The following is a 14,160-nucleotide window of genomic DNA, read 5'->3' as shown; positions in this document are numbered from 1 at the left end:
CCCCCCCCCACTCACATCAGGTGTCCCCAGTGCCCCCCCCACTCACATCAGGTGTCCCCAGTGCCCCCCCCACTCACATCAGGTGTCCCCAGTGCCCCCCCCCTCACATCAGGTGTCCCCAGTGCCCCCCCCCCTCACATCAGGTGTCCCCAGTGCCCCCCCCACTCACATCAGGTGTCCCCAGTGCCCCCCCCCTCACATCAGGTGTCCCCAGTGCCCCCCCCCACTCACATCAGGTGTCCCCAGTGCCCCCCCCACTCACATCAGGTGTCCCCCCCTCACATCAGGTGTCCCCAGTGCCCCCCCCACTCACATCAGGTGTCCCCCACTCACATCAGGTGTCCCCAGTGCCCCCCCCACTCACATCAGGTGTCCCCCCCTCACATCAGGTGTCCCCAGTGCCCCCCCCACTCACATCAGGTGTCCCCCACTCACATCAGGTGTCCCCAGTGCCCCCCCCACTCACATCAGGTGTCCCCAGTGCCCCCCCCCACTCACATCAGGTGTCCCCCCCTCACATCAGGTGTCCCCAGTGCCCCCCCACTCACATCAGGTGTCCCCAGTGCCCCCCCCACTCACATCAGGTGTCCCCCCCTCACATCAGGTGTCCCCAGTGCCCCCCCCACTCACATCAGGTGTCCCCCACTCACATCAGGTGTCCCCAGTGCCCCCCCCACTCACATCAGGTGTCCCCAGTGCCCCCCCCACTCACATCAGGTGTCCCCCCCTCACATCAGGTGTCCCCAGTGCCCTCCCCCCCTCACATCAGGTGTCCCCAGTGCCCCCCCCACTCACATCAGGTGTCCCCAGTGCCCCCCCCCTCACATCAGGTGTCCCCCCCTCACATCAGGTGTCCCCAGTGCCCCCCCCTCACATCAGGTGTCCCCCCCTCACATCAGGTGTCCCCAGTGCCCCCCCTCACATCAGGTGTCCCCAGTGCCCCCCCCTCACATCAGGTGTCCCCCCTCACATCAGGTGTCCCCAGTGCCCCCCCCTCACATCAGGTGTCCCCAGTGCCCCCCCCTCACATCAGGTGTCCCCCCCTCACATCAGGTGTCCCCAGTGCCCCCCCCACTCACATCAGGTGTCCCCAATGCCCCCCCCACTCACATCAGGTGTCCCCTGTGCCCCCCCCACTCACATCAGGTGTCCCACAGCGGTGCGCGCGCTCACCCCCCACCTAGAACCCCCGCCCCTTTCCATAACAGACTGGCAGCGGGGCGGGGGGTAGGCGGGGCGAGGCGGAGCGGGGCGGGCCGAGGCGGGGCGGGCCGAGGCGGGGCGAGGCGGAGCGGAGCGGGCCGAGGCGGGCCGAGGCAGGCCGAGGCGGAGCGGGGCGGGCCGAGGCGGAGCGGGGCAGGGGGTGGGCGGCGACGCAGAAGTTTCGTCTAGCCCCCCCCCAGCCGTCTTCCTGAACTCCAACAAAATGGCGGCCGGCGGAGACAATGTCTCCGCCGGCCGCCGACCTCTAGCGGCGGCGGCGGCGGCGGCGGCGGCGGCGGTTTCAAAAACCGGAACCGAATTTTTCGGGACATTTTCCGGGACGCCACAAATCCGGGAATGAAGTCCAAGTCCCGGGAATGTCCCGGGAAATTCGGGACAGTTGGCAGCTATGCTGTCACATTCTGTGTAATCTCTGTAAGCTGAAGTAAACACCTTGGCTAGTAATGCAATTTATACAATTTTTCATTTAATCTCCACCCTTTGTCCTTTCTTGCCTTTAGTTTATTGTAATTATATACATTACTCAAAAAAAATGAAAGGAACATATTTTAATCAGAGTATAGCATCAAGTCAATTAAATTCCTGGGATATTGATCTGGTCAGTTAAGTAGCAGAGGGGGTTGTTAATCAGTTTCTGCTGCTTTGGCGTTAATGAAATTAACAACAGGTGCACCAGATGGGCAACAATGAGACAACCTCCAAAACAAGAATCGTTTTACCACTGATATTTTCTCCCCACTCATCTTATTTGACTGTTTTTCACTAGTTTTGCATTTGGCTAGGGTCAGTGTCACTACTGATAGCATGAGGCAATACCTGGACCCTATAGAGGTCGCACAGGCAATCCAAATCCTCCAGGATGGCACATCAATACGTGCCATTGCCAGAAGGTTTGCTTTGTCTCCCAGTGTAGTCTCAAGAGAGCATGAAGGAGATTCCAGAAGACAGGCAGCTACTCTAGGAGAGCTGGACATGGCTGTAGAAGGTCCTTAACCTATCAGCAGGATCGGTATTTGTTCCTTTGTGCAAGGAGGAACAGGATGAGCACTGCCAGAGTCTTACAAAATGGCCCCCAGCAGGCTGCTGGTGTGAATGTCTCTAGCCAAACAATCAGAAGCAGACCTCATGAGGGTGGCCTGAGGGCTCAATGTCCTCTAGTGGGCCCTGTGCTCACTGCAAAGCACCATGGAGAAGTTAAACACCAGAATTCGCAGGTCCACCACTGGCGCCCAGTGCTTTTAACAGATGAGAGCAAGTTCACCCTGAGCACATGTGACAGACATGAAAGGGTCTGGAGAAGCCGTGGAGAATGTTATGCTGCCTATAACATTGTTCAGAATGATCGGTTTGGTGGTGGGTCAGTGATGGTCTGGGGAGGCATATCCATGGAGAAACGCACAGACCTCTACATGCTGGACAATGGTACCCTGACTCTGGGTTGCCAACCACCAGAAAATTTACTGACAGTATGTAAAAATCTGTGATTTTGTTTACAACTGCCAGTAAATATCAGGGACTGATAATTTCATGCTGTGTTGACTTTTTAAGTGTAAATCAAGCAAATGACTTTGGTATAGGTATTGTCAGTGTTTCTATATCATGTTTATACTGTTAAAATATTCACTGTGTTACTTTTCAATAGGAGTTCTGTAATTTCTCAAGTTTGCTGTAATAGACTTTGCTATACAAACTACTGAGTACCATTTTGAGTTGCTACAATGAAATTTCAGCAAAATGGACTAGCCTGCTACATAATTTTTTCACCTTGATTTTAGGGGTGTCTTTGAATTCAGCCCTCTGTACATTGATACTTTTAATTTCCATCGAACAATGTGGCATCCTTTTGTTCTTAACACATTACCCAATCCATATCAGTATAGATATCCAGCATCATATTTTTCCCCATTGAAATTTGATGTGTTTTCAAAGTGTTCCTTTAATTTTTTTGAGCAGTGTATTTAAATACTGATAATTCCTATCATTAAAAGAGATAAGTTACTTAATCTGCCACCTAATATCAAATCAAATCTAGACTGGATTGATGTACCCAAGAAAGAAAATCCTGACATTTTCCAGTCTATGAAGTGTTTCCTAAAAAAGGTTCCTCACATTTTTCACTTGGGGTATTGCCTTTCCAATGGTTACTTTACAGCCATTCCAGCATCCCTTGTGCTTTTAGTTCTCTGTCCCACAGCCAGTCACAACAGGCATCCCATATGAACATACATGTATGCCTTTAATGTGTATGGAGGAGCGCCTGATAAAAAAGATCATCTTACTTTAAAGGAGTTCTAAAGTCTCAGGGTTTTTCACCTTAATGCATGTATTAAGGTGAAAGTGTTATTGTTATTAAGGTGAAGTGTTATTGCTTGGAAAATTAGTTATAGGAGCAAATCTGTCCATGTTTGATTTCCAGGCTTTAGCTGAATCCTAATTGACATCTACAAAATCAAAAACATGTGCGGACATCATGGTTTTATGGTTTCTACATATCTATGTTTCTTTAACATTTTGTTAAAGAATAGGGCATTTTAAGTACTTTGTGTTGGGAATATCTAACTGGTTAAAGGTACCCTTAAATTTTCTCTGTTATCCATAAGAGGTTTTTTTTCTAGTTTTAAACAATATTTAAGCATACTTTTTATACTTTTAATTTCTCTTCGCTTTTTAATTATTTTGGTTTCTAATCATATCATAAAGCCATCGCTGCCCTGGTCAGCCATTTCCCCCTGTTGTTCTCCCTGTTGCTACTGCTGCCAACATTTTATACATTTTTCTTCCTTGCATCTATCCCCCCCCCCACACTTTTTGTCAAAAAAATTAAATGACCCACTGAAATCCCGAAAATCTACAACTGTAATGTTTTTGGAAGAGAACTCTCTGTGCCATCTGTCTTAATATGTGGCCCCCTTCCCATTGCCTTGTGTCTCATTTTAGGCCTGTGTTTGTTGTCTTGAGATTGTTGTGCTAGAGGCCAGTTTGCCCAAGATGCAAGGAACAAAGTCTAAGGAGCCACGTTTGCTGTAATAGACTTTGCTGCAGGAAAAAGAAAAGCAAATTACTGCACCCAAATCATCACACATCCTTACCACAGATGCACCACATTTATCCCTAATCATCAACATTTTCAAAAATGCCTTACAAATGTGCTGCTTAGAGGTATTATCACAATACAATACAATTGTTTTCTCTTGAATTATCATCTTAGCTCTACATTTAAGGAAATCAACACTTAATGAATTGTGCTTTATATTTTTTGATTATTGCTATCTGGAAAAGCTGCTACCAGTGTTAAATGTAATAATTGTTTGCCTTTTGGTCACTGACAACAGCATTTGATATTGAGAATTTATTGGTGGTTTTAACTGTTACAAATGCATTATCTGCTCTGCCTTGCTTTGGTGGCTCAGGGCAATCTGGCTACTGTCAAATACAAACACAACGGCTTTTATGCAAGATAAGATTTAGTGTATGTTAGTTGCTTAATGTTAGAGTAAGGAAATTGGAAGTGATAGGCAGTAGAAGATTAGGAATAATTTCTTGTGTGTGCTTTTTTTTCTTGAAAGAAAAAAGCAGACTAAAGTCTAGTTGACAGTGGAATTAGGGGATGGTGAATTGCTAATGCTGTACAGTAAGCAAAATGGTCATCTCTTAGATCATAAAATCCATGCAGTTTTTTTTTTTAAATAATATATGTCTCTGCAATTACCTGCTGTTAGATGTAATGAAGCTCCTCACATACTGGACAGGTGGGTTTGCTTCCTGAATAATCCACACTCTCTCGGCTTGTTGAATAACCAACATACAGTAATTTCGGTTTCAAGCAATTTTGAAGATAACTGGTGCAAGACTAAAGCTGAGGTGAAGCAACTCCTGACCCTAGCTCTGACATTCTAATTTATAAATTCTGTATGTGTTTATGGATATGATAACAAGGAGCATACACTGAGTGTATTTGGATATATTCTGGTACAGAATTAGAACTCGATGTCATTCTCCTATGCCCCCTCTCTGTCCTCACTGGTTCCTTCCAATGATTCTTATCTAACTACGAGAAGCAGTAGTGATGTAGGGGTCAGCAGGAGGAACCACTGAGTAGAATGGGGGACACAGGAAATTTAACTGAAGTATTGATTGCTGTAGCGATCCAACTGGTGATTTTTCTTCACCATATTGATGTTTACTATAGTGGGCAGTGAAAGAGGTAGTATTTACTATTTTTACAGGTGACATATCAGAAGTGGCTTCATTCAACAATGGAGCTTCACATTTATGAATACAGCTGATTAACTAGATTGCATACTGGCGAACACTTGTATTTTTTAAGGTACTGTTCTGCCAAAATGCACCTTTCCTATACTGTTTCTAAATTGTTTTTGAAAGATATAAACATAGAAAAGTGATGGCAGAAAAATGACTGAGTAGTTCATCGTGTCTGTCCTTTTTTTTGTTTTTGTTTTTTGTATGCACATTTTGTATTGTTTTTCCTTAACCTTTTTGACTGAATATAGATCTATGTTTGTTCCAAACATTTTGAAGCCGTTTACTGTTGACTTACTCACTACCTCTGCTGGAAGTTTATTCCAAGCATCAACTACCATTTCCTTAAAATACAATTTTCTAAGATTCTTTTTGAACTTTCCTCCAGTCAGTTGGGATCATGTCTCCATGTTCTTGATTTTTGTTTCATTTTGAAAAAGCTGCCCTCCTGAACCTTTTTCACCCCCTTGAACTCCATGGAAAAGGAAAAATGCGCCCTTGCTGTATAATCTCTGCACTTCAAGGGTTAAATGCTCATTTAGGTCTAGGGGGAACGAAATGCAGTTTTACTTACTAGATCTTCATACAGGCTCTGTCCAGGCTGACATCAACAAGTCCAATGCATGACCCATAGCCAAGGGACAATCCACTGCCAGAATGTAAAATAGAGCACCAGCTGCTGGGTGAGTAGAGGACTGAGTAAAACTGCTTTTTGAGACCTCCTAGAACTAAACAATCATTTAACCTATGCAGTACAGGGGAAGCCCAACTGCAAGGGAACATTTTTCCTTTTTTCAGAGATGGGCTTAAAAACCGTATGGGTTTCTTACAAAGAGGTACTCCTTTCAAAGCAAAGATGAACATTCAGGTAATGCTTGGATGAACTTATGTAAGTTATTTTTCTCTTCACAGGGAATTGACAATGGGTTTCGTTTATGCCTAACACAATAATGACAAAAAATATTAAACATAAATAATCCTTCAATGTTTTAAGACTGAAAAATTTTTTAGAACTTTACACGGAAGTTTCCAGTCCAACTATGAAAGATTGCAACAGAAATTCTATGTGGTAGTAACAGGGCCATTGAATTAATAGAAGTTTTCATTCCAAATGTTGCATTCCATGACATTTCATTATACTAAATAATTAGTATGCTTTCCTTTTGTTTTCCTATCAAAACTTTAATGCCCTGTACACACGGTCGGACATTGATCGGACATTCCGACAACAAAATCCATGAATTTTTTCTGACGGATGTTGGTCTTGCATACACACAGTCACACAAAGTTGTCGGAAAATCCGATCATTCTAAACGCGGTGACGTAAAACACGTACGTCGGGACTATAAACGGGGCAGTAGCCAATAGCTTTCGTCTCTTAATTTATTCTGAGCATGCGTGGCACTTTGATTTGTGTACACACGATTAGAATTTCCGACAACGAATTATGTTGTCGGAAAATTTTATAGCAAGCTCTCAAACTTTGTGTGTCGGAAATTCCGATGGAAAATGTGTGATGGAGCCCACACACGGTCGGAATTTCCGACAACAAGGTCCTATCACACATTTTCCGTCGGAAAATCCGACCGTGTGTACAGGGCATAAGGTTGGCTTTACATTTGAGCTTTGAAGTAGCACTCAGTAAAATGCAATATTTGCTGTGTGGTGGGTTGCTGTGCCATTCATTTTGAATTGCACCCTAAGAAACCTTGCATACGTTTTGTGGGGCATCACAATGCATAGATAGTAACTTACCAAAACAATTGCATAGATGTAAAGGGGGCCTTATTTTTTTCCCAAAAAAAGTAATAGATCCCGAGCTTGACAATCAATGTCAAAAGACTCCTAAGGTTACTTTTCAAACTTTCTTATTCGGAAATTTCACAGGTGGCAAAGTATAGTATTTGTTTCTATAAAGATTTGGGCTGGCTTCACACGTTTCCAGTGCAGTGCACTGTGGTAATGTACATGCAATAACACAATTATGTGTGCGTTAATGTGCATTACATTGTTCTGTGTATCCCATTCAAATAAATAGACTGGCAATGTATCATAGCAAAAAATATATAAAAATGGTATGCACCATTTTCAGCAAAGCAATGCAACACAATATACAGTAATGTATTACTGTGAATTGTGGAGTGTTGCAACACATGTGCATTGGAGCTGCATTGCCTTGGGGTGCAACTAAAAATACATGACACCACTTTGCAGTAATAGACAGATAATCGCAATGCACTAGAGCAGAAAAGTGTGAACCCATATGTGAGCTTAAATATGCCAACTCTATTTTTTAACTCATTCCTAATGTGAAGTTTAAAGGGATAGCAGCAGATTCAACTTTAATCCTAAACTATTAGATGCTTGGGAAGTATTTCACATTTTGGTTTTGCAAATGGTCATATGAAGGCATGGCAGCCTTTAAAAAAAAACCATTTTTTATAGCATAGCCATCCTTAAAGTATAACTATAAGCAAGAAAAAAAAATATTTTCATGCAGTCTATCACAAGCTTTACTGAGCCCCCCAGTAATATTGTTTTTTTTTTGTCCATGTCCTGTAATAGAGTGACAACACTGTGTTCTTTAGGAAGCAAAATCAAATAGTAGCAATGTTACCCTGTAGGAAATGATTATATTAGATGGACATGCAGTTTAAAATGGACTTTAAAGTAATTTTAAGGCCTGAGTGTTTTTTCCCTAATGCATTCTCTACTTTAAGGAAAAAATTACCCCACTAACCATTACCCCCCCCCCCAAACACTTACCTGAGCCTGTCAAGGACCCAGCATTGTGCCGGCTGCAGTTTTATCTCCTCTTTCATCCTCTTCTCACAGGGACTCGGGCAACAGCAGAAGCCATTGGCTCCTGCTGCTATCAAGCAAGTGCTCTTAGGAGGGACCGGGGGGAAGGGCCAAGCCATGCTGTGTGCATCTACGGACACAGGCAGTGCAAAGCTGTATAAATGTAGGGGTGGGTGGCGCTGCCTGTCACCTGAAGAGTGATCCTCTCCAGTAAGTTACTCCTCCCAGGTGAATATGCAACAAATGGGTGATAATCATTCGCCAGCACAATTAATAGACCATTATTAATACATTTTTTGATATAGGTCACAGGGTGAGAACACCCTTTATGACATTTACCTCATATATTGGGAAATCACTCACCATTCATCTGAGAAGAGTGACCTATTTGGGGGATCACCTGCAGGTGACGGGAGTGATTATTACCTGTTTGTTGCATATTCACCTGAGAGGAGTGACTTACTGGAGAGGATCACTCTTTAGGTGACAGGCAGCGCCACCCACCCGTACATTTATACAACTTTTTAATACGAGAGCTTCAACTGAAGCCCCTCGGGGGAGGCAGCAGCCTAGCCTATACCTAAGCATGGAATACAATAATTTATACAACTAGGGAGTGAGCCTACAACTGTGCCCCTATAGCAAACAGCTTGCTATGGGGGCACACAGAGAAGAGAAGGAGCCTAGAGTGCTGGAAAGAGACCACAGAAGAGAAGGTATGTTTATTATTAAAATTTAAAAAAATCTAGATTTTACAATCACTTTAAGGGTCCAATTTATAAAAAGTTGTCTTTCTCTCAACATTTTTGTATAGCAAATAATTCCTGTAATATTTGTAATACGTTTGTAATAGTGTCCTTAGTGCATTTCATTGGCCAAATATAAAAACCCATAACATTCGATCCTAAGAGAAAAATAGCTTAAGAACTTTTGACCATGAGAGCTATTTGCTGAACAATGGAAACACTAGGAGGGAGACTTATGCAATCTATGGAGAATCTTGTGTGAATGGCCAAATTAATGGGTGTTTGACCGTTCGCACAAGATTTTTTATAGATTGCACACTGTATTACCTTATACAAGTGTCTTTGTTAGAATGAAAGATCAAATCATGATTTGTGGAACCAAACTAAAATGTATCGAGTGTAAAGCATATTGAGCTATATGTAAATGGTCTCCTGACCTTTATTCCTGTGGCATATGCCTCTATAGCACCAAATGGATGTTTCACAAACTGTGAAGTTTCTATATATGTTCCTTGCATGCCAAGAAGCCAGATAGGCAACCTAGTTGATTGATCATTGATAAGGCACCTGTCCAGACATTGAAAAGAGTTGCAGGCTCCTTAAAGCATTTTCCCTTGACAGCCTATCAACTGATAGGAAATGATTACTGCTTCCCTTTATTGGCACTCTTCCAAAATTGTGTTCTATCAGATAATGTTTCCTTTTATATCCCTGCATTAGTACAGTAGCCTATAATGGACAATGGTCTCCTTCAAGAGTTTCTGCCATGCCTCTTGGCTGTGAGCAATTTCAAAATTTACATTTTTTAATTGTGGCATTCAATTAAATTCCTTCTTCTCATAACAGATTTGGTCTTCTTTTGGGTGTACTTTCTTTCATTTTGAAAGCATTTTGTTATCTCCTGTATGGTATTGGCCTAAACAGGGTTTTATAGAGAAGGGCTTTAGATTTTCTAGACAAAGGCCTATACTTTGATATCCAAAGTTAAACAAGAAATCATTTCTATAGCTCTATTAGTTTTTGCTCACAATATAAAAACTAAAATCCCGTCAACCTTTTTTGAAGCTGCATTTAGCAAGTTATAGTGTAAATAGCAAAATAAAACCTTTTTAGAATGTACATGTTTTTATTTTTTTCCTCTCATACCACCCTAGTAGCCCTTACAAAAGGAGAGCACCTTTTAACTCAACCATAGTGTTAAACGTTAAGTTTACATCATCAATATAGGCCAAGTACTGCATTCATGCTTCTAATTTCTGATGTATGAATCACACACAGGTTTTAACAATAACAAGACAAGTCAAGTCAGCAAATTGCCCTGTCCTAGCCAACCTGTACTGTCATTATTGTCTGTAAAGTAGATTAAAAAAAAATGGATTCTGTTCACTTGAAATTCTTAAATCTAAAAGAAAGCTGCTGGAAGCAACTCAAAAATAGGACCCAAACCTATCATCAGAGCTGCCCCAGATACCTCTATAGAGTTCTGTTCCACAAAAACATTATTTCTATGTAAAATGAGAAATGATGCCTTAGATTATTTTTAAATAGCTACAGCTAAGGTATTAGTCCATCTGCTTAAATCTGGAAATCTGTACTGGGAGGAACATGTAAAAATAGGTTGCTGACCTTTTAAAAAAATACTAATACTAACTGTCATGCCGATCCAGTTACCCTAATATATTATGATTCACTGACTGGGAACATATGCAGATAAGGATTTTTGACTTTACTAGAGATATACTTGTTCCAAGTCAGTAAAATTTTGAGCACAGAGAGAGAGACAGGCAACTCACATTTCAAAAATAGGTCAGCAATAGCAGCTTACATACTGTATATCCCTTAGTACATGTCAATACTTCTAAGGCTTTATTGTAATAGGACAACATCAGGATGAAATAATGTAGCATGTTCAAAATAAGCAACAAATTAAGAAACAATTTAATTTGCTGTATACAAACATAATTTATACATATGCTGCAAGCGCACATATTACATTTAACCATGTGCTATTTTTATTTTATTTTTTTCTACAGCTTCATTCAGATCAAGACAGAGGAGATGGGAGTTTGAAATACATTCTCTCAGGAGATGGAGCAGGAACTCTTTTTGTCATTGATGAGAGAACAGGTGACATTCATGCCACACGGCGCATTGACAGAGAAGAAAAAGCCTATTACACCTTGCGTGCCCAAGCAATAAATAGAAGGACAGGGAGACCTGTGGAACCGGAGTCAGAGTTTGTCATAAAGATACATGACATTAATGATAATGAGCCAACTTTTCTAGAACACATTTATACTGCCAGTGTCCCTGAAATGTCTGATGTTGGTAAGTAAAGTATTTGTCTCCCAGCTTGTATTTAGAATATCAGTGGTATTTTAGAGATTAAAAGACCCAGAAATGAAATGTTAAAAGAAACCTGTTCAGAGAGAAAAATGTAGGCTGCCATAGCTGACTTCTACTTTTAACCTCCCTGGCGGCATGATTATTTCAGATTTTTAATGCTCAAAGCAGTAGAATTGTTTTGCATCGAAATTTGGCATTTTTTATTGTAGACCTGTAATTCTTAGCAATAACACACTTACAGTAAATCTGTCCAAACAAGAGTCTAGTAGACAGCGCGGGTATGATAAAGTTTGAAAAACGAAATCATAAATTATAATATAATAAATAACTATAAATAATTATAAAAAATAATAATAAAAAAAATTATTCAATAATGTAATCAAATTAAAAACACAGAAATTTGCTCAGTTGCAGAATTGTCGCTGTCATTACTTTCAGTGTCTGATGATGAATTTCCAAACAAATCACTATCACTCAATTTTGCAAGTGATTCTAATTTATTATCACTGTTTTCTAGCTGGTCTAAAACCACTTTTGATGTAAAGGGACAGTTTTGGTTGCCATGGACAATCTCCAGTTTCCAGGCAGAAAGAACAGTATTTATAATAAAAAACTGCATGCAGGGCACTGGACAAACCACTAGGGACAAAAGGGATGTGAAATTATTTGATACAGTAATGTAATCTGTAAGATACTGTATGTATTGTGTGCGTTTTACTTTTTGAATTTGGCGCTGTTCTCGGTCCCCGTGCATCACAACGCTCGCAGGGAACAGAGCCCAGCACTGTGGTAGATCGAGTGGAGACACAGCGCACGGACACAGCGGGAAAACATCGCAGGATCCTGGGGACAAGATAAGTAACTGTACCAGGATACTGCGATGCGATCCCGAGTGTGGCTCGCGGTTATTGCTTTTGGTCATGAAAATCCACCCCGAGCCACACTCGGGATTACTGCCAGGGAGGTTAAAAATGGTTACCTGGCCACTATGTCAATCCAATGACTTCTGTACTATTTAAATCACAAAAATAAAAAATACATAACTGCTCACTAAAGAAGACTCTTAATACTTCTCCAGGGTTGAACATGAGTTTGACCTGAAGGGATCCTGCTTGTAATTTAGCATGTGGGTAGAAAAAATGTATTTGACTAGTTCATCTGCCTGCTCAAACCTCTGCCAGATATCGGTGGTGGTCTGTCATTAGCAGTGTTAGCACTAGGGATGAGCTTCGAATTCGAGTCGAAGTCATGTTCGACTCGAACATCGGCTGTTCGCTAGTTCGCCGAACAGCCGAAAGCCGCGGAACACCCTTTAAAAGTCTATAGGAGAAATAAAAATTGCTCATTTTAAAGGCTTATATGCATGGTATTGTCATAAAAAGTGTTTGGGGACCTGGGTCCTGCCCCAGGGGACATGGATCAATGCAAAAAAAGTTTTAAAAACTGACGTTTTTTCAGGAGCAGTGATTTTAATAATGCTTAAAGTGAAACAATAAAAGTGTAATATTCCTTTAAATTTCGTACCTGCGGGGGGGGGGGGGATAGTATGCCTGTAAAGGGGCGCATGTTTCCCGTGTTTAGAACAGTCTGACAGCAAAATGACATTCAAAGGAAAAAAGTCATTTAAAACTACTCGCGGCTATTAATGAATTGCCGGTCCGACAATACACATAAAAGTTCATTGATAAAAACGGTATGGGAATTCCCCACAGGGGAACCCCGAACCAAAATTAAAAAAAAAAAAATGGCGTGGGGGTCCCCCTAAATTCCATACCAGGCCCTTCAGGTCTGGTATGGATATTAGGGGGAACCCCGGCCAAAATGTAAAAAAAAAAATGGCGTGGGGTCCCCCCAAAAATCCATACCAGACCCTTATCCGAGCACGCAACCTGGCAGGCCGCAGGAAAAGAGGGGGGATGAGAGAGCACCCCCCCTCCTGAACCGTACCAGGCCACATGCCCTCAACATTGGGAGGGTGCTTTGGGGTAGCCCCCAAAGCACCTTGTCCCCATGTTGATGGGGACAAGGGCCTCATCCCCACAACCCTTGCCCGGTGGTTGTGAGGGTCTGCGGGCAGGGGGCTTATCGGAACCTGGAAGCCCCCTTTAACAAGGGGACCCCCAGATTCCGGCCCCCCCGTGTCAAATGGTAAGGGGGCACAAAAGTACCCTTACCATTTCACAAAAAAACTGTCAAAAATGTTAAAAATGACAAGAGACAGTTTTTGACAATTCCTTTATTTAAATGCTTCTATTTTCTTCTATCTTCTTTCTTCTATCTTCTATCTTCCTTCGGTTTCTTCCTTCATCTTCTTCTTCTTCTGGTTCTTTCTCCAGTGTTCTCGTCCAGCATCCTTCTCTGTGGCGTTTTCTTCCCTTCTTCTTCTCGGGCCGCTCCACATCCATTATGGGAGGCTCCCACTGTGTGACGCTTCTCGTCTTCTGACGGTCCTCTGACGCACGGGGACTTGACGGGGACTTCCCTGTGACATTCCCCGTGATGTCAGAGGGGGGCGGGGTCGCTCGTTATGTAACGGGTTACGTAACCCAGGTCCCCAAACACTTTGTATGATAATAACTTGCATATAAGCCTTTAAAATTAGCACTTTTGATTATTCATGTTTGTGTCCCATAGACTTTAATGGTGTTTGAACAAATTTTTTGCCTGTTCGCATGTTCTGGTACAAACCGAACAGGGGGGTATTCGGCTCATCCCTAGTTATCACTACCATCTTTATATGGCAGATCCCCACCAGGGGAGCTGTCCTTTGCATTGGGAATTG

At 42.4% G+C, this 14,160-nt stretch overlaps 1 protein-coding gene across 5 annotated transcripts in view; it reads left to right on the top strand.

Annotated features, from left to right (window-relative positions):
* LOC141144826 (cadherin-10-like) overlaps window positions 1–14,160 on the top strand; it is an 881,011-nt gene that overhangs the window by 449,631 nt on the left and 417,220 nt on the right. For all 5 annotated transcript variants that reach the window (XM_073630880.1, XM_073630882.1, XM_073630881.1 and 2 more), the window contains one exon: window positions 11,066–11,360. In XM_073630880.1, the coding sequence (XP_073486981.1) occupies window positions 11,066–11,360 (295 nt within the window). The remainder of the gene's footprint in view (window positions 1–11,065; window positions 11,361–14,160) is intronic.

This window comes from Aquarana catesbeiana, linkage group LG05, assembly GCF_042186555.1.
Source record: "Aquarana catesbeiana isolate 2022-GZ linkage group LG05, ASM4218655v1, whole genome shotgun sequence".
Lineage (NCBI taxonomy): Eukaryota > Metazoa > Chordata > Amphibia > Anura > Ranidae > Aquarana > Aquarana catesbeiana.
This window is presented reverse-complemented; position numbering and strand designations above follow the sequence as displayed.